At 37.0% G+C, this 22022-nt stretch overlaps 1 protein-coding gene across 6 annotated transcripts in view; it reads right to left on the bottom strand.

Annotated features, from left to right (window-relative positions):
- EPHA6 (EPH receptor A6) overlaps positions 1-22022 on the bottom strand; it is a 538064-nt gene that overhangs the window by 348670 nt on the left and 167372 nt on the right. The window contains exon 1 of one of the 6 annotated variants that reach the window (XM_030019725.1): positions 33-78. The exons of the other annotated variants lie outside the window; for them this stretch is intronic. Within the exon in view, the coding sequence (XP_029875585.1) occupies positions 33-60 (28 nt within the window). The 5' untranslated portion in view covers positions 61-78. Of the gene's footprint in view, positions 1-32; positions 79-22022 lie in introns of those variants that run through there. 6 annotated transcript variants of the gene reach the window in all.

The raw sequence follows: 22022 nt of genomic DNA, 5'->3' as shown, positions 1-22022 counted from the left end.
CTCAAGTAACTTATTTTAATATGTATACTTACGAGACCGTGAACAAAAGATGCCTGCCATCTAACTTTATGGTTTAACAGATCTCTCCTCATTAAAGATGAGGAACTGGGACCCTGTGAGGATAACAGGGTGGGAAGAGAGAGAGAAGAGGGAGAAGAGGAAGAGCGGGGGAGAGAAAGAGGGGGGGGAGAGAGAGGAGAAGGGGGGGAGAGGAGAAAGAGAAGGGGGGGGGAGAGAAAGAGAAGCGGGGGGGAGAGAAAGAGAAGGGGGGGAGACAGAGAAGGGGGGGAGACAGAGAAGGGGGGGAGACAGAGAATATCACTGGAGTTTGTTCAAGTCTCAGGTTTGCAAAATGTAATCTTGCACTTGGTAACCTGAAATAAACTGGGAGAATACTGCTTTGGCTAGCTGGCCAAGTACAATTACTTGATTTTGAGCTGATTTGAACAGACCCTGATTTTTCAGTATAGTGACAAAAACCTCAATCCAGGTCAAACCACTATTGCTACTTTTGAAATTTTTTGTTACCAAGTTTAGCCCCCTAACTTAAGGCAATCCATATGACACCTTCCTTCAGGAGGATGCACAACTCATTCTGGACTGCAACAGGTGGATGGAATTTAAATAATTTTACACAGACGTGCACACACACAGAGTATCTAAACACAGAAATGCTTAAAGTAAACAATAAAGTCAATCAAGTTAGCTTGCTAAGACATATTTATGACATGGCCCACATCCAAAGTTATTTACAAATCATATAATTCTAGGCTGTGCCCTTAAACAAAACCTTTACATGTCTCTCCAAAATAAATCAAACCATTAATAAATCTAACTTTAATATCTTATGTACATGGGTATCTTTCAAATACATGTTCATTAAAAAAAAAAGAGAGGGAACGTATCTCTGGAATGTTATTGTTGTGTAATGCTTTCTGTTGACAACGTTCATTGCACATTTTTAACTTCTTCATCTGCAGGTGCAATAAAGGGAATAAAACATAAGGTGATTGAACTAAATTACAAAAAATTCAGAATATATAAATCTACACTTCAAAAAGTATGCAAAAAAAACCCTGAAAGGAGGTAAGAAGAATGAGAAGAGATCCAAAAAAATATAAGGTGGAACTGAAGGAATAGGTTTTGTTTGATACAAAAAAAGAGGGACAGAAGAGGGATAAAAAAATCCCATCCTGCTCTGTTGTGATTAAGAGGATGCTATCCAATAGATGATGATGTACAAAAAGAAAATCAGCTTAAGCTGCAACAAAGAGAATCAAGGTAATAACAGGGAAAACTCTTCCAATCTTATGATGCTGAAAGGCAGCAATGGGAAGCTTGTAGTCTCCTTTGGTGAAAGTTTTAAACACCTTGGACAAAACCTCTTGCAGGGCTGGTATAAGTACAGTACATCCTGCATCAATGCCAACAGCTGAATTAAATGATCTCTGGGGGTCCCCTCCTAGCCTCCCATTTCCACGAGCACTATGAACTCTGCAGGTAACACATTAGAATACACTATTAATCCCACTTCATGTTCCAGTTACAACATTCCCTGTGGGGCAGGAAAAACGTAAATCCTGGATTTAAGTCACAGCCAACACGTGTAACATTCTTGTAGAGAGTTGAAAGGTAAAAAAAAATGGCCACAGAAGTGTTAGCTCTGTGACCTGCACTTGCATCAATGTAACACAAGCTTAAGTATGACATCATCAATGATACTATCTGACACTGTATTTCCAGAATAATATACATACATTTTGTGGGGCTGTCTTTCAAATGTGGGGAAATATTAGTAAGTTTCACTCGGAGCCCTCCAGCTCTAGATGGCTACAGGACATGCGCAGTCAATCAGGAATTCATCAGATTGTGTGTTGAGCAGGCATGGGGCTTTCACACATAGTTGCATACATTTACCAAGCCTTCTTTATGTACAACCAGTAATAGCTTCAGGTTCAGAAATAGATAGTTCTGTCATACAGTTGCTACAAGGAGCGATTATAATGCCCATTTTTCAATCAGGAAAAATTAATCGATGCAAAAGGCCAGTTTACTGCAGATAAAGGAGATTGGAAAGTTTATGGTAATAGCTGGGGCCAGAAAGAGCCTTTAAGAAACAGCTCCGCAAAGAGAAGGGAAGGCATGTGAAATTTCGTCTTGTATAGCTGGAGTGTTTGTGCAGGTGAATAAAACTGAACAGAAACTTGCCTGCTTCTGAAATATATTTTTTTAAAAGGTACAGAATAAACAGGAGCATTACAAAACTCTCAACCTACTGTAGGCAGTCCATGACATTATTCACTCAATTAAACATGTGCTCACTAAAATTAAAACGAAATCATACCACTTACATTAAAATGAAAGAAAAAACACAAGTTTCACAGTCTAGGACTCTGCGTTTCTCTTTTTATTAAATCCTGTATAGCAGTAAGCCTCTCTAGCACCATATTTATTAATAATCCAAGAAATAAACTAGAAAGAATGTTAACCAAGGCATGTTTCCCAAATATTGTCTTGTTCATAGAAGATACTATTCAGATAGCTATTTCATGCTAAAGAACTGCATATTATTGCCATTCTTGCAACCTGAAAGTGCAAATGAGTATACTTAGAAGTGACATTTGAATTAAGGTGACTATATATCTATGAGGAAAAACCCATAAGGTTTTCTGATACTGATACCTGCCAGCAGGTAAGATCAGTGCTAACACCAGTTTAAGAATCCTTTGCCAGCAAAAAATCTGTGATGAGGATAAACTATGCTTATTAAATTTCCAAATGACAGCAAAAGGGGAAAGACTTCATGAATAGGTAAGGACAAGATTAAATTTCAAAGTTTTTTTTTTTAAATTAAAAAATGCAAGTAAAAAAAAAAATCTTTCAGTATGAGAAAGAGCAAGGTCCAATATTCTGGACAACGGTCTTGGTCATATGGTTTAGTTTTAGGTAGTCCAGCGAGGAGCAGGGAGTTGGACTTCATGATCCTTATGGGTCCCTTCCAATTCAAGATATTATATGATTCATGTAGAAACAATAATTGCCTAAATACAGAATTAGTAAACCATAGGAAGGGAGTCTGCAGAAAACAATCACATGATCTGGGATTGATAGTGGGCCACCACAAAAATATCACACTGATGCAAAAGAAGGGGAAGGGGAGGAAAAAAAAAAAAAAAAAAAAAAAAAAAAGGCTGTCCTTCCATTCAGCTTTGCAAAGCCATCAGATTTTCTCCACTTTCTTTTGACCTCTAAAGTGCCCCTTTCAGGAAGGATATGAACCAGCCCATGAAAATCAAGAAGAGAGAAATAAGCTTCCAGCATCTAAACCCCACAATTTTAAACAAAGCCTGGACTTATTTAACTGCATGAAATGAAGACTGAGGTCAAGTTTTCAGCTGTGTCAGAAGGCCACTTTACGGCCTATGGGATGACCTGTACTTCATATCTATAGCAAGTAGAACAAGGAAGACATTTAGGTTGGAAGGACATTTAACAGTGAGGAGAGTGAAGCATGAGGACTTATTTTCTGTATCCATCACTGAATCATCTATATAAATAGCTGTAAGGAATGCTACAGATATTAGTGATCTAGTTCTGTCAGGGACATGGTCTGAATGACTTCCAGAGTTCATCTGCAGTCCTATAAATCTATAGTGGTTTTCTATATATTGCAAACACGTCTGTGTCTTTAAAGAGGTATGTGCAGAGAACTACTTTTGTTCTTTAAATATGGCTCATTTTGTGTCTCTTGGACAGAGCAATCACCTTAACAGAGCTGTGTGAAGATAAAAAAAACCCCATACAGTAAGTTTAAAAAAACAACAAAAAAACCCCAAAATTAATTTGGAAAAGATCAACATAGGTTTTACAAAAGATAAAACTGTAAGCTAGGACTTTCATGGTTTACATTATAATCCTGAAATCCTTTCCCAAATAAAATTACCATAGCAAAGAGCAGCTTTACCTAGCTCAGAGTATACAGCTTGAGAAGTCTCTACTGAAAAAAGTAGTCATGAAGGTAAAAATAAGGAAGATGCCATGTTTCAGTAATGTAAACCAAAGCAAACTGAATAGACATAACCATACAAAAGATTTTTGGAATGTATTACATGGGTGGTTTTGAGTTTTGTTTTTTTGTTTGGGTTGGGCTTTTTTGAATAAACTAATGAACAGATCACCATACTGTTAATCTAAGAAACTTTCAAATTGAGTTACGGGAACAACAGTGAAGAAAAATTAAGTGAATGAGATACAGTCAGCCAAGAAAAAGAAAAAAGAACAACAAATTAAATACCTACAAATATATAACAGGCATTCTGTAGAGAGGAGTAGGTTTTATTGGCACTAGGGGTTTTTTAGGACAGAAACAGAAGTGAGCTGAACCTGCATCACTGAAAATGCATGTCAGTTATTGGGAAAGCATTATTCTACAAAAACATTAAGCATGCAGAAAAGCTGTTAAGGGAAACTAAAATTCAATGAAGGATTTTAAGTTGTCTTTAAAGCTTGAATCAAATAAACTTGGATGACTAGATTTGATAAAATAGAAACTAACACTTTTCTCTCATGGTAAAGAAAGAACTTATTTTGTAATTGAACTGAAAAAAAAAAGGTTTAAAATGTTTTGTGTTAATTTCACATGCTTTTATTCTTTATTGTCAAAGATACTTTAGCCCAGCAAATTAAAATTTACGTCATACCACTGAAGTACCTGCACATACTAGCCAAACATTTTGTAACTAATTGAATCATTCACAACAATGAAAAAAGGAAGTTATTAAGTATTTGAGACCAACATTTCTTGACCTTTTCCAGTTAAAAGTTTAAGAATCTACTATACTTGAGCAAATACATGACCATTTATTGATTCTAGGGTAATATACCACTGACCTATAAATTAACTTAACATCTATTACTTAGGCCCAATGCCATGTTTGTATTATGGTATTAACTTACTACAAAGGAGCAAAATCTAAAACAAAACTCTTCAGTGAGCTAGACAAGAAATACATGGGGTAGCAGTTAATCTTCATTTGACAAAAAAAAAAGAAACAATTTTTCTTTTTTAACCTTGGCTATGAGTGTGATTTCAAAACTTAAAGTTGTTTTGGTAATGGTTCTCAGAGTCATTAAAATTAACTGTGCATTATGAAGTACAAACTGTGGAACTTCTTGGCATGTGAAGTTTCCATTCACTGCAAAACAGTGCCTACTGTAAGACAAGAAGGAAGTGACCTAAATGTTAAAGTTTCACCTATATTTTGTCTGGTAAATGAATCCACATACTCATTTCCTTTTAACTAGATAAGAGTTATTTATATAGACAGATTAGCAGGCAATCTTTAAACTAACCAAAACAGCCAAGTGTATCACCACCTATTTTATGTAAAAAGAAACTAACATCACGAATACAGCAGTATCTTCTTGGGTATCTAACACTTTGCCCTCTTCAAATTATGCCTTTGTGAGTGGGTGAGAGGATAAGTAGAACTGACATCTTTCTGCATACAAACTTTGTGTGTATATAGCAACACGCACATATGGCCATACAGCAGATACCCAAATGATCTTTAGGGTTCTATTCACAGTTTGAAGTTTCACACAAACATATGTGAACTAACAGAAAAGCAAGTGTATGTCAGACAAAATAAGCATAACACACAACACACAAGCACCGAGTTCATATTACCCTATTGTGTTGGTGTTGTTATTATTATATATTTGTATTATAAAATATTATATAAACAACATGTCTATTTTATTATACATTATATCTTATTATATTTATAACATATTACGTTACTCTTGCTATTTTCATTTTTGGAAGCATCTAGAATTCCTTTCTCCATTTTTAATTGTTGTCATTTTACAAAGCAAAACGTGAACCTCTGGATTTTTGCAAGTTAAGCTGCTGACAAGCTAATGTCATGCTCCTCTAATGCAAGCTATATATCATAAGAACCACACAGTATTTTTCAGCACTCACAAAGCAGCTTGCCTAAAGGAAGGTCATATTCAGTCATTATATTAGAGAATCCTTCTGCATGAACATGTTAGCTATGTGGTGTGTCACTTTACGTTTATAGTAGCATTACTCCAAGTCTGATGCAAATTTTATGACCCAGAAGGTTATATCACCTAGGCACTCTGTCAAATACCTTCAGCCATATCAGTCAAGCTAGTTTTTGACAGAAGAAAGCAAAGCCTGCAAGCAGTAGGAAGACCAAAGGGTCTTTGCTGTTTTGGTGTGGTTTGCCCCCAACGGATAGAGCACTCCAGCTGGTTTAGTTAAGGAGTCACTGGAGCAGTGCGTATGGAGCACTCTGTGACCTTCTTTTGGAAGTCACTTCTCAAGGTTAAGCCACATCTGAAAAGCTGTGCATTGTAGTATCTACAGTCTAAAATAATGTTAAATGACAAGCGTGCATCCTTTCTGCCACATCATTTCACAAGTCAGCTGTTGGAGAAACATGAATCATTTCTGTTGCACTGGGACAACGCCAGAAGTGCTGCCTTTCCAGTTCTCTCTGCCAAAGGAAGGGAGAAAATAAATACATATATACCTACATACTCAGGCGTTTTTTCCCAGTGTACTAGTGCCAAAATTAGTAAATAGGCAGATGTCAAGATAAATTCAATACAGAATTGGAAAGAAAGTTTACCCGCCGGTTCATAACAATCAACTGATCAAAAAGCATATTAGACTGTCATGAAAGCATTTTCATGTATCTTTTGCCTCATTTTATGTTTCTATCTTTTTAATCATTGGATATAAATTCCTCACTATACCTAAATTCATAGGTCTCTAAGTCACCAACAGCCAGAGGATATTTATATCTAACTCAGGGAATCACGTTTCAGTTAGCCCCTGTCCTGTGCACACTAGCATAAACAGCAGCATCCAGGGACGTGAGCTATTGGTCTATAACACAGCAGTGAAAAAAAAAGAGTTTATCATTTTGGTAGAAACTACGTGCTGTACCATGGAATCCAGACACCTGTAAGATGAAAAGGGGCTGGAAGCACTTCAAGCATACAAGCACAGAACAGGGACAAAGCCTTTCTTTCTGGGTGAACTTTTGATGTATTTTCAGGACTGTGTGACCAACTATCCCAGAGAGCTTGCTAGTGGATACTAAATAAAATTAACAGTATGTGGTAGAGCTTTTGACATGGCATGAAAAACCTCAAGTGGTACTGATGATGTACTAAATATCAGAGAACAGAGATAAAACCATATTTCTGGGTAAAAGATTTCATTTTACAGAAACCAAATGCATGACCACTTGTCCTTAGATCTGACTGATTTAAAATAAAATTAATAGCTAGAAAAGACAGAAGCAAAGTAAAAAGCTATAAATGCAGTACTGATGCAACAATAAATTCCATAAAATAAGAGATTCTTCTTGTGAAGCAGGTTTTACTTGTTCTGTGCAAGTGATCAGACACTTTAAAGAGTTTTGAGACCAAGTAAAAAAAAACTGAGCAAAAGAAGACCCAAGTTGTTTTGCATAGGTAACCTCCTGGAAAGAAAACCTGCATTCACACAAACACACCTTTGCAACAATATAAAAATGTATGCTTCATTACAGGAGAAGCAGTGACCAAGAATGCTAAAGGTGCTGTAAGCTCCCTCTTACTAGATAATAAAAAGGTATTTGATCCCTGTGCATCAATTAAAATTCTGGAAACACAAATCCACAGGTATTTAAATATAGTTATTTTTAAACAACAACAAAATTCCAGAAAAAACTTACACGTCTATGGTGGTTTTGGCTGGGATAGAGTTAATTTTCTTCACAGTAGCTTGTATGGTGCTGTTTTGGATTTGTGCTGAAAACAGTGTTGATAACACAGGGATGCTTTATTTACTGCTGAGCAGTGCTTACCCAGAGCCAAGGCCTTTTCTGCTTCTCACCCCACCCCACCAGCGAGGAGGCTGGGGGGGCACAAGTTGTTGGGAGGGGACACAGCCAGGACAGCTGACCCCAACTGACCCAAGGGATATTCCAGACCATATGACGTCATGCTCAGCATATAAAGCTGGGGGAAGAAGAAGGAAGTGGGGCTGTTCGGAGTGATGGCATTTGTCTTCCCAAGTAACCGTTACGCGTGATGGAGCCCTGCTTTCCGGGAGATGGCTGAACACCTGCCTGTCCATGGGAAGTGGTGAATGAATTCCTTGGTTTGCTTTGCTTGCGTGCGCGGCTTTTGCTTTGTCTATTAAACTGTTTATCAACCCATGAGTTTTCTCACTTTTAGTCTTCTGATTCTCTCCCCCATCCCATTAGGGGGGAGTGAGTGAGCAGCTGTGTGGTGCTTAGTTGCCAGCTGGGGTTAAACCCCAACAAACTCTTTCATCCTTGCCTGAGTGACCACAAATTTCAGGCAGTTCAAGTTAATTTCTCTTGTTAGAGAAACGCTAGTATCACAGAATCCCATTTACTAAACTGTGTTTATCTATATGACATAGATATTTTTCTCTATATTATGAACATCTCATATGAACTTTCATATGAAAATGCAGTTATATATAAGCAACTTTGCAAAATTCAGTTCATCTATCCTGTTCACTGTTCTCCCCTCTTCTTCAAATACATCTGTCCTTCTTGAGCTATTTTCTTTCCACTTCATGAACAAGAAAAGTAGCAGCAAACTCAAAATATCTTTTGCCTGATACTGCTCAGCAGATTCATTTCCGTGCATATTCATATTTAATCAGGATTCTGCCATTTGCAGAATTCAGTATTAACCACTGCCCTTTTCCTTTCTGAGCACAATTATGAATGATTAACGAGACTTACAGTTCATTACAGACTTTTAATACAAGCTATTTTTCCAGTGATCTGTTTTGTACATTCAGCATTATGCAAGGCTGGCATGGCACTTCACAGCAAAAGATTATTAGTACTCTAACTTTGCTACTTTTTCAATGTCATTGATTATTGGAACATACGGTGTTGATGAATAAATATGATGAAGTAAGAGCTGGGATGTCAAATGGAATCCAAAGGCCACAGTATCAGGGAAGACACAAACCACCCTATAGCTGGTGCTAAGGACTTTTTTTTAGAAACCAGAATTTTAACCATACAGCCTGATATATTTGGAAGGATTAACATCACCTGGACAGTGCACAGTTTGTATAATGACTGCTACTTTCTGATGCCATACCAGCACTTAAGGAAAAAACCCCAACAACTAAAAACCTGACAAATCCACATGAGCTCAGCCTCACCTTCCCACTTCTCCATCAAGGATAACAGATCTGTAAGAAATACCACGGCTCAGAGCATTGCATGTTTTATGCTTTTGTAAAATTTTTGTTGTGACAGACTGCCTCGGAATATTTGAAACTATTTTGTATTCTTAAAGCATTATACGTGTAATATCTTGTAAGTCTGAGGTAAGACGATAGCAAAGTAGTACCTCTACAATACTTGAGGCTGAAAGCCCCTTCCTTTTTAAAAGTCAGTTTTGCTCAGCTTTGAACTGCTGTGAAGTGTGGTGCATCTTCAGTTGCTTCAGAGCAGGACTGGTGATATAAATATGGGATCATTCGAGCATTTAAAGAGACATCAGAAATGTGCTTGGCTCCAATTATTCCTTGTGAATTCACTAATAAGCAAAGAGCAAGGAAAAACATTAACCTCCAGAGACGCGTGTAAGCTTAACACGTGTGCCAGAATCCACCATGTCTTTCTTGCCGTTACCATGCAGACTAGGACACAGAAAGGTCCTTACCAGGAGGTAGTGGAAAAAAGAAAACATAAGAGTTTCACTACGAAGCAGGTGCGGAAGATATGTGCCCCAAGAAGAGGAAACATTGGCAAAACCTCCCATTTAAGATAGCTCAGGCCTCTAGTAGACATGTCCAATGAAGAACCTCTGGAAGAAGTCTATGTCTTTTACCACACGTAACATCAGCACAGCCAGGAACACCTTCTAAAATGCTAATGACTTAATGGCATAAGATAAAAATAATTCCATGGAAACAGTGTCAAGGACTGGGAGGATGAGGCACTATATGTTACAGGGATGGAGAAATGGGAGAGGAGAAAAATACTGCTCTTCTGTAAGGGCTTCCAGGCACTCAAACTTTCCCTCAGAAACCTGTCAAGAATTCAGGACAAAGACTATGCTTATCAAATATCACTTCACATCTCTTTTACAAGCTCAGTTAGTAGCTACACTCTTCAGAAATGTCAAAGCTACTATTCCCTTGCTGTTATATTTAAGGAGAAAGGATGAGGTAGGTAGAGATTATGCAGGCACAGCATGATTCACTCAGACACTGTCATATTCTACTTAGAGCTACCACTGTGTAAATAATCACTAACATTTGGGAAAAAAAACACACACACGCATCCAACCAAACCCATTTCTTTTTCTATTGAAAGAGGTTTGAAATTTGGTAACTAAAGTTATTATTAATACCAAGATAAGGTTCTGCAAAAGTAGTTCAGATCCTTACAGAACTGTTTAGTAAAACACTTCTGAAAATGAAGAAATGAAAATAACATAATCATTCATCTAAAATTAATACTTCCTTTCTGGCTGATAGGATTGCCTCCTAAGGTTTCTGATTAAGAAAGAAACTGAACAAGATTTAGCTACTATTTTCTTACAATCAAACACCCTTTCTGCAAAAATTTCCTAAACTGCTAAACATCTGCTAACATCTTCTGAACATCTTCTAAACATCTGCTAAACTTTATGACTCCTCCACTCCCATGATCCTTTCAGAGCTCAGTCAAAGGTCTGCCAATCTGCTTCAACAGATTGCTCTGCTACAAAATGAAACGTCGCGTAAACCAATGAAAGAACTTCAGCCACCACTTCTGGGGACTGGAAATAGGGTGGTCTGAGCGTGTATCCTCATTTTTCATAAAATGACACTCAGGAGCAAGCTGGCATTTACTGAACACAGTTTCTGGTGGTGCTATATTGGACTGTCCTAACTTCAGGGTAATTTGATAGTTTTGGCATTGAATGTGCCTGTTGTTGCAGTTTTTAAGATCTGTTGGTTTTTAGTACTTAGGAATGAAAGAGAGGTGAGAAAAGAGTGTCAGAGAAAACACAAAATGTATGCAGCTGTCAGCAAATTTCAGGTATAAGATACCCAGATGCAATCCAAAAAAGGCCATTTTCATCATACTTTTTCTCTTACACAGCACTAATCACATCGATTTATTTACAGCATTTCTTTAGAATTGCTCCATTTTTTTTAGCTTATTAGCAAATGTAGTGATGAAAAAGAGTTAGAATTGTATTTTTTTTTTACAATTCCTTTTAAAGAATTGCTTTCTCAAAAGAACTACATCCAATACTCCAGATCTAATCCACTACCGCTAAACCACAAGAATATACAGTTTAAATCCACTACCACTGACAAAAGAGAAGACTGCCATATTATGAGCAAAGATAGGTACAGTCACCATGTATCTCATGAAATCTTCAGTTCAAGCTTTTTGGAAAATCTGGCATTACTTAATTTGGCAAGCACTGGCTATGCAAGGTAATAAACAGTGGCACAATTTAGGTTTAGTATAGAGTACTTGCACAGCAACAAAAATGTATTTCTGATGGGATTAATTCACAGATTCTAGCAGTAGCTGGAATTTATGTTAACAAACCACTTTTTCCGTTTTAGCTTTTCGCTAAGTGGAAACCTTACAGGTAAATAGTCTAATGGAGATAAGGCACTGTAAAACTGTAAAATTTCAGCATTTCTATTGTTATGTTTCACCCCTTGACAACTGCACGAGGAATTCTGTAAGTGATATAACTTTTTGACTGAAGTTTCAATAGCTTAAATGTGTTCCTCTGAAGCTGGTCTAATTTTAGGCTCCTTTGCGGTCTCATTTAGGGCTCCAAGTGACACCAGCATTTATTTATTCTTTTGTTCTCTCTGATTGCACAAACCTACAGTGTCAGAGTAAGAAAAAGCTACAGAACATTTTAATAAGGCAGAAGCACTTCACTTGAAACTGAGATGAATTGCTGAAGATAATATAAATTGAAGCCACTGAATCAAAATCCCAGGCAGATTGTACTGTTGGCTAAGATTAAGGCCTCAGGCTTTATAATAAACCTGAATGAACCTGGACTATAGATCTGACTCCTCCTACAGTGTAACAAATCTAACTCCAATCAGCTGCTTGGACGTCATCTTTTTGCTCAACGCTGTCACAGCACTCATTCTCTGTTACACAGATATAATTTATGCATATTTATTACTTTAATTTTCTACTGCCTCAACTATTTTCAGTATCTTGAGAAGTTTCTCGTCACACACCACTGCCTTCCCAACGAAAACCAAATTGTTCTGCACCAGTCTTACCATCATTTCAACACACTTTTACACTATAGTTTTGTTTCCATTCATTTGGGACCTGATCCTGCTCTCAGTGCAACGTCAGCAGCAGATTTGCCACTGGCATGAACACGCAGATATGTTTTATCTTTCTTCTGTGTGTGCTTTTTCCTCATTTCCTTTCCAATAGCAAGATGTTATGCCCGATTACACTTTTAGTTTTCCTTTTAGTATTTCATGACATTCTTTACTTTTTTGCACTTGCCTTTTTTTTTTTTCCAAAGTCTATATAAAGGCTAGCCAGTGGGATTTTTTTTCCTAGAAGTCTAGAAAATATTGTCTCTACAGAAATGCCACCCTCCTCTTTTCCTGCTCTATTTCCCTTAACTGCTCTTTGTAGCAACCTTCCACTGATCTTGTTTCTGAAGACAGTGTGTTAAAGAGTTAGTATGAAAAAGTAAAAACAGCCCTTTGCCTTCTTACACCTCCTGTTTTTTTCACAACCACCATTATTTCCTCTGGAATCATTCTTTTCAACACAACTAAGAAATAGTAGCAGTGACTTTCTTGTTTAGGTTTTGACTAGATGCATGTAAAACTTAAAAAAAATATCAGACATATCATGTACTACTACTCTGTAATAATGCAAACCTTTCATCAGAGTTAAATACTACAAAAAGTATTCTTGAAGGCACTGTGTTTTTCTTCTAAAACAAACCATCTGAATTCACAAGATTACATCAATATTTTCAACTTTGTCTGTGCCTGAGGCACCATTGTGTTGAGACACATTATTGGAGAAGAGCTGACCATTATCAGAGTGACATCTTCAAGTGACTTCCAATTATTTCTTTATTAAAAAGGCATTTTGATTAGGTTTAATTATATGGCCATTATGAAAGCTACTGTAATTACTGAAACATACATACTAGTCAGAGTGCAGAACTGGTGGTCATCTTGTTTCTCTTTTTATTAGTCAAAAAAGAAACAGGGGGAACTGATTCTGAACTCTGTATAAGTTCTTCTGTTTAACTGAGCCAGATGTTATCTTTAAAAGGCAGATTTTTTTGTTTGGTTGCGTTTTTTTTGTTTGTTTTTTGTTGAATGGAAGGTTTGTTTACAGTTGTCTGCAGAAAATTCCTGTCACGGGTTCAATTCCTGAGACATTATATGCATTTACTGCACTGTAATAAAATTTTCTTACATGGCCTTTTGTCATTCATGGCACTGGTGTTAGCACCAGAGGAACATAAGTAGTAAAACCAACTACACCTACAAACCCATTCACACTAAAAACATAATGAATAAAAAACTTCTTAATGTATTTTTTATCTTGTTCTTGGTATTATCATAAAAAAATGAATTAAATCCCTATTGAAGAACACAATTTATTCACAACCAAAAAAATTTGTTTCCTTCCTAAAAAAAAAAAAAATAAAGAAAATAATCTCACATTTTGTCATCCTCTGTGCTTCAGATAGCATGGTGATATTTGGTGTACCAATTTTTGAAAACTTATACTCTGATTACAGTTAATTTTTGTCAAACTCATGATCAGTAATATTTACTAACATAAGTTCTGTCATTTGTTAGACATGGATGATTTTCCATTTGACCCTGGAAGGATCTTGAAACGGTTCTTAGACTAGAGAGCAACGGGCTGTCTGCAAGGACCATTTAAAGGGCAGAAGAAGTTATCCAAGTCCATGTCCTTTACAGTTGTCTCTACTAGTCATTTTTTTATCACTTTGTCCAGTGCGGTATCAAATGCATTAAGTAAACATGCTCTGTCACTGCATTTGGGAGACTTATGTGGTAAGTTTTACTAGCACATCAGGACGCTTTCTGTAACGTTTCTGCAATGTGATTTTAAAAAAATAAAAATGAAATAATAATAATAAAAATCAGTTAGTTACTTCACGCGGGCAATCCAACCACACTTTGTGTGCATTTAGCTTTCCATTTTACAGCTTTCACCTATTTGTAAATGATGACTCTTACTACTTTACTGTACCTGACAAACCAGTCTCCAGAGGAGCTGCTCTTGCTCACCTAAACAGATTACCTTTGAAATCCTTTTGACAGAGGAAGTCTGGTCTCTTTTAGCTGTTTTAGAAGCAGACCTTTGCTACTTTTTCAAGTGCTCTAGAGCCCACTGCAGTCTTATAATCTGGGTTAGTAAGATCCAAAACCCCACAGATCATGTGAATCAGAATTTGTTGCTTTGGTTAATGTAAAAATGTTAAATATTTTTTCATAAACAAATGCTCTGAAAAAAATTACTATGAAATTTCAAAATAAAGTATCTTGCTCCTTTTCAAACCAAACTAATAAAATATTTTATTGCAAAAATGAACTGGTTTAAAGCGTTGAATTGATATTAAACTTTTCATTTTGAAATTGTTTCCACACGAGCAAGATGACAATATTGCAATTTATAGTCAAGACAATCCAAATTACAGAAGATTAAATGGATATCACATTTTAGGTCTAAGCTACATTAATAAGAAAATCTCTCATCACCTTAGAACAGTATTATTTAATTCTTAAAAGCACAGAAGGCAAAGAAAATAGGTGTAGGTTTATTTAATTTAATTCAAAGGGTTTCATTCTCTGAACTTTTTAACCGAGTTAACTAAAATGTTGAATTGTCAAGATTAAATGGTCTTTTTATAAAGAAATCAAAACAAAACAAAAAAACCAACAACCCCCCCCAAGCCTCCAAAGGATTATTTTACCTGGGGGGAGCTATCTATTTAGAGAAGAAGAAAACACAGAAATCTTGGTCTATCTTCCCATGCCTGCACAGCCTGGCTCAAAAAATAGATGGAGGCTTATCAAAGAATTTCTAACCAGTTCCTTCATGCACTTTAATTTTAGCATTTTCCCCCCACTTATTCCTGTAAGAGTTGTTTATTGTACCTACAACAATTGGAATAATTTTCTATGACTGTGTGTATTCAAACATTAGGAAAGCTCTTATGTGAACATTACCTTATTACGTTATATATTATGCTTCTAGTTCTTGATTAAGAGCATCAAGTGTAGGGTTAAGTGAAGCATAACTGGGAGTTACGTGACTATGAAAAGATTATCTTCACATTCCCAAAGGAGAAAACAGCTTCAAAATCATTAATTTCTTGTGAAAACCTTGGGGGAGGTGTAGGGGGGAGGTTACTATCAGTGAGTCTGACACAGAGCTAACAGAGAATAAACCGATGAGAACAGGTACGAGATCAGAATCAGCAACCACCACTGTTTCCATACGGATGTTTCAGTTGTTGAGAGCAGAAACCCCAAGGTAATACCTGCCTCAGTATAGTACTTCAGCCAACAATACAATCATCTTATCTTCACTTCCTGCCATCATAATTCAAGTGTATTCAAGAAGTGAGGAGTCCCCTGGTGATTTAACAGTAGAATCAAATTCCTGGAAGATTACAAATCTTTCTAAAACCTAATGACCCAGCCAAAAAGTCTTTCTATAAACAAGATACTTGAGCTTGTGGATATTAATTGGTGTAGACCATCAAATTCAAATGCACTAGCTGTTTCTACAAGCATCATCTGTGCATCCACTGCAAAATCAGTAATTGTTGATATGTCTATAAGGTCTTCTGCATCAGCTGCAGCAGGGAATTTCTAGCAAAAATAGAAAAAAAAAGCTTCTCAGGCTAACTATATTTTATTGAAACAGTTATAAAAGCTGATGTTTATTATTTAGAAGTTGGAGAGACTTTAAAAAAAAAAGAGAAAGAAGAGAGGTTTGTATTCAAGTTAAGTCGGTAGGTTCAATTGTATAAATAATAGTATCCATTCTTCTTTCACTGTTACTTCTGTAAAAGCCACAGAAGTAAACTACTACAATAAGTTGCGAGATATTAATTTTACAATAATGTAAGAGAACAGTCAAGCCTGCTGCCTCAGTCAGTTTCAGATCATGGGAGAGTTTCAGTAGCTTCTTCAAGCAATTGTACAGAACAAATGGCAGTTTTGTGAACTATAAATCCTGCTTACTGATTTTAGTTTTTATAACTTAAAAAGTGCTCGCAGAATACTGGTAACATAAAGAAAACAAACCAAAAGATAATCTTTGACTTTTGGATAAGACTGCGTAACCTAATCAGAGAGAGAATACTTCTCTGACCCTAAATTCATTGACCTCACAGCAGATTTCGTCTCAAAGAAATTTTGTTTTCCTTTCTTTTCAATTCTCCGACAGATGCTTACTTTGTTGAGGCGGCCTGTTTATTTGGAGCATGTTGTTTCCATTATTATCATTACTAGCTATACTACAACAGTGCCCAGGTGTCCCAGCCTCAGGCCAGGACGCACTGCAAAAAGGCACACCTGCACCAGAGCTCTTATCTGCAAAACATTATAGCCAAAATATATGCACTGGCAAACTGGGCTGTCTGGGCTGCATGCAGAGTTTGAAAGAGGGATGTGAAGAAGGATAACAAGGAAGACTTTAGATACTCCTGGAGAGCTGCTTCCAACTGTGGGAGGCAACAAAACAAAAACTCTGCAGGCATTGGGCTGAAAACATAAAGTGGACAAGGAGAGTTGGCATTACGGGACACGCAAAGCTACCCTTCCTACACGGCACAAGCGAGCGCAGGTGTAGCGCAGACAGGCTCTAAAGACCTTCATAGGTGAAAACATTTTGGGGGGTGTTGCGTTTTGGGGGGGTTTTTTAATGACAATATGGCCAAATATTGCGCTACGGGAATTGGCTTTGCAGCACATTGGTGTCTCTGAGCAGAGAAGACAGCCTCTGTTTTTGTCCTGGTTTCAGGTGGAACAGAGTTAATTTTCTTTCTAGCAGCTGGTATAGTGTTATGTTTTGGGTTCAGTATGAGAAGAATGTTGATAACACACTGATGTTTTCAGTTGTTGCTGAGCAGTGTTCATACCAAGTCAAGGATTTTTCAGCTTCTCATGCCCAGCCAGCAAGAAGGCTGGAGGGGCACAAGAAGCTGGGAGGGGACACAGCCAGGACCGCTGACCCAAACTGGCCAAAGGGGTGTTCCATACCATGTGATGTCACGCCCAGCATATAAACTGGGGGGAGTTGGCCTGGGGGTGGAGATCACTGCTTGGGAACTAAATAGGCATCTTGTCAGTGAGTGGTGAGCAACTGCCTTGTGCATCACTTGTTTTGTATATTCCAATTCTTTTATTATTATTATTATTATTATTGTCATTTTAGTATTGTTGTTATTATCATTATTAGTTTCTTCCTTTCTGTCCTATTAAACTGTTCTTGTCTCAACCCACGTATTTTACCTTTTTCCTTCCGATTCTGTCCCCCATCCCACTGCGGGGTGGGGAGTGAGTGAGCGGCTGCATGGTGCTTAGTTGCTGGCTGGGATTAAACTGCTCCAAAAAGATGTGCAGTAAATGAGCTGGAGAGACTTTGGAAGACAGTTGGAAGAGGGGTTAACTTATCTCTGAGGCCAGAGGTGACTGCATCAAAAATATTTCATGCCAAGAGAATATCCAAGACTTAGCTACAGCATGAGGATGAGAAAAGTTCAAGATAAAGATGTTGACCAGAATGGAGAGAAGAATAATGATAAATATATGCAAGGATGAAAAAAGAAAATAGTGGCTAGGCACTGGTACAGGAGAACTAGTAATGCTGAGTTTAATTTATTGAGGAACGTCAGAAAGTAGACATTTTAAATTTGATGCAGAAAGATAGAGGGGAGATTTAGCAAACACCCATGCCTGCCTTCCTGTCCTTCCCGGTTGTAAGGTAGCACTGAATTTGAACAGGTGTACCTTACACAAAACAGTTTAAGTTTGCCAAAGTTATGAAAAGACCACCTTTATGATAGGAACTGGCAGCCATCATTATTTGCATTTTGCTTCTTTGCATTTTAAATTCCCTTCCTGTAACTAAATGATAATTAAACAGAAATAGCTCCTATGAAATAATTAGGTATAAAAGCATCTGATAAAAAAAAATATACACAACTCAATGTCACAAGAGACTAGTAGTATACCTTTCCCAAAGTTGTAAAGCAATAAGACTTTAAAATTTGTTCCCCAGAAAGATTATAATACCATTAGTCTGAGGCAATGTAAAAATTAAACAAAAGAGATAATAAAAGCTATGCTCCCTCCTGCTGTAGAGTCTAACTCTGAAATAGAATTTAGGAACTGAAGTGGTGAATAAGCAATGCAATCTTAATCGTAATTTTTCAGTATCTAAGGAAGCAGGTTTGTACTAACATGTTCAGTGAAGCATCCTTCTAACAAGATTTTGATAAAAAACATACTCTCATTTTTGTACCCTATCTCAAAGAATATGCTTGAGATTTAAAGTTTTCAGAGCACTGAAGTTTCAGACAGACATTTCAGATTTTTTGAAAGGAAACCCTCACTTAATTTTGAGGCAGAGGGTTTGATGCTCTGAAGTTTTTTCTCCATTATTTCTCATAATCTCGAAATTCAGAAGCTGGGAAAGTACAGAAAATTCCGAGTCTGCTTTATTCAGATATCCTTTCTTAGTTTCTTCATTAGAAAGACATCCTAACGAAGTTACTGACATCTCTAACACTAGTTTCACAAAACATAGAAATGTGTGTTTTTAACGAAGGTGCTGTACTTTTTGCTCCCATATGCCCATTCACGGTAGGTTCTTTTCTGCTTTAAATGAGATGTGTTATTTTTCCTGAATACACCTTTTATTTCATTCCTACAGGGAATAAAACGTGGAACTGGACACTTCAAAACCAGCATCTAAACTGAGCGCAGCCTACTTCTCTAGTCTCCTTGGCTATGTACTGCTAAATAAAAGCAGTCCCTGATGCCTAATGGCTCTTACTGGCTTTATCATGCTGCTTATAACTACACAGGATTTATTTTTGGAAAGAGCTTGCTGAGGTCCAGAGCTAAGTCACGGAATGAGCTGATGGTTAAGTACTATGGGCAGTCAGGAGTTCAGTCTGTAAGCCAACTCCCTGCTCCTCTTTTTTTGCACAACACAGAGCCATTGGGAATTGAAGTCATTTTGACGTTGAGCAAATTCTTCATAAATTCTGTTCAAGATTAAGATTGTATGCACAACCTGATAAACTTTCAGCTATATAAACCAGTGACAAAAGCATATGTGCTATTGTGAAATATTTTGTTTTCAATAGCCATAAGACATGGTTGAAAATACCTACATGGAGTGGAGAAGAGGAATATGGCAACCAGACTGTGTTTTGGTTACTGCACAGCTAAGGGGAGATAGAGTTTCAAAGCTACATCACATTCAGCTGACAAGGTGGCTGGGCATGCCGCAGGCTGGTCAAATTTCACAGACAGTTTTGTAGCAAAGGATAGAGAAGGTTGGCTATGCTCGCCTGCTTCTCTCATCAGGCAGACTGAACAGTCCCCTCTACCCTGGGGAGAGAGCAGGCTGGAGGGTCCTGCTCTGTCAGGCGAGGAGGCTTTGCTGGAGCCCTTCCAGCCCCCACCCTCGCTCCCAGACTGTTCGCTTATGCATTTCTACACTGTGGACACAACGGTGTGTGCAGTTGCTCCTTATCACCTCTGAAGTGGCACTTGCTTAGGTGGCAAGCAGTAAGCGCGCCAACTAGATTCTGCAGGAGGGTCACAGGTTCCAGAAAACACTGCTGCTCGTCCCGTTCTGCCCCTCCTGGCCACACGCCTTAGTTGAGGTTGGCTGGCTGGCTGGATCTCACAATGAGATGAATAATGAAGACAATGTGCCTGAAAGAAGCCCATACTGGCTAAAGAAAAATTGCTGGCATTTGGATTTCTTAAATATATGAAATATTATTATGAAGTATTTCCTGGGGCATTCCCTCACAATTTTGAGCTTTACCTATGAAAACACTGTCCTACAGCTCTTTTGCATAATACAGTGGGAAATCAAGTGACATAACGATCAGCTGATACACATTTTGCATTTTGAGCAGGAAGCACTGTGAAATAGCAAAATGAAATCAGGATTTCTCTTTTTTTTTTCTTTTTTTTTTTTTTTAAGCTAAAAATTCTTTCCTTTCGATATGAAACCCTTTTCTACTTAGCAAACAAAAGCAGCATGGTAACTGCATAATATTTTTACATGGGTGGGTTGCAGCCGTTTAATGAACCATGGATTTGAAACATGCAGCAGTAGTTGTGTTCAGGAGATATCAGAAAGTGAAGAAAGATGAGAAATATTTGTTTTGACATTTTGCCATAGTTCTGGAAGACTCATACCATATATCCTATGAAGTACAATAATAGTGTCCTAATACTACAGAAAGGTATCAAGACTTACATTATGAGGAGTATGTATTAAAATGAAATCAAGTCTTTTAGTGGACAAAGTTCACAAAAATGACGTAAACAATAAGCAACTTTGTCAAAAGCATGCTTCCCTTGTTTTAAAGAAAGCAATGTTAACAGAAGAAAATCAAATCAGTAAAAGTAATGATAAAAAAATATTACTGCATGTATCATAAAATTTGAGATTAATAAAACCTCTGGAATACATCTGATAAAACCCCACTGATGTAAAATTTTTGGTTCCAGTATAATAAAAATAATTCAAGCCTAGGACAGAGATAATGACTATCCCATTAAGTATAAATCTTTTAAACTGTTCTCTGGTTGAACTAAGTATTTCTTTCCAAGGAGACAGGAGCAATGCATGTGTGAGTATACACATGAAAGTTCATGTTCCTACATATGAATATGTGTATAAATATAGACAGAGACATATAGACACATACATATTTAAATACATACTGGTATTCTTAATTATGAAGATTATTTTCACCCATACTTAGAATGACCATATTGAAAATGAGTGATGAAATTATCATAAGTAAATAAGGACTAATGAAAACTTTGGCATATCTTTATATATTATACTATGCATATTCTTAGCACAATGACGATCACACTGTTGTCTCAGCAATTCCTTAACGTTCATGAGTCAAGATGATTCTGTAGTCCTAAAAGTACAATGCCCTGGTTGTTACAGATTCTTTCCTGTAGGATTCATATGGAAGAGGAAATGGTAAGCACAAGATGAAAATTTTCTGGCATTATTGGGGTAGTTCCGCCCTCTTTGGGATCAGTAAAAGACACTGTAAATATGAACTTGTTTTAATGTCCTTTACATTTTTTTTTTTAGGCGTTACCATAACTCTAAATATTCTTTAAGCAGTTTTGATGGTTTTAATAATAGTATTTTTGTGTTTCTCCATTAAATTACTAGTCTATGCTTTTAACCTTCATTTCAATGTAGTTTTTAGTGGCCATTTTCTAATCACTTTCTAAGAACTAATTAATTTACATAGGAGTACTACAACGCCCTGCAAAAACAGTAACACAAAAAACTAGGAAAGAATTTAGAGGCCTCATCAGTACCCACAAACAGTAACCCAGTAAGCTGGGTTCGTAGCTGCTCTCTGTCATCAAAGGGATGCTAAGCAACTTAAGTACATTGATAAATAGAGCACTTCATTTATAATCACCTAATTGGTCTGTATAATTTAGCTATTTTGGAGTAGAAGGGTGGAAACTAGGCCAACAGAACTTAATTCTTGAACCTCAATATCCCTTTTTGCTGATGAAAAGGCAAGTCAAAGCAAGTCAACCTCAGTCAGAGCCGCCAAGTACATATACAGCTAAGTCTTGCATTTTATGTTTCCTCATATCATACTGGCAGTTTAGGAACCAAAGCCATGGCAGC

This window comes from Aquila chrysaetos, chromosome 7 (assembly GCF_900496995.4).
Source record: "Aquila chrysaetos chrysaetos chromosome 7, bAquChr1.4, whole genome shotgun sequence".
Taxonomy (NCBI): domain Eukaryota; kingdom Metazoa; phylum Chordata; class Aves; order Accipitriformes; family Accipitridae; genus Aquila; species Aquila chrysaetos.
Note: the sequence above shows the minus strand (reverse complement) of the source record. Positions and strands in the feature narration are given on the sequence as shown.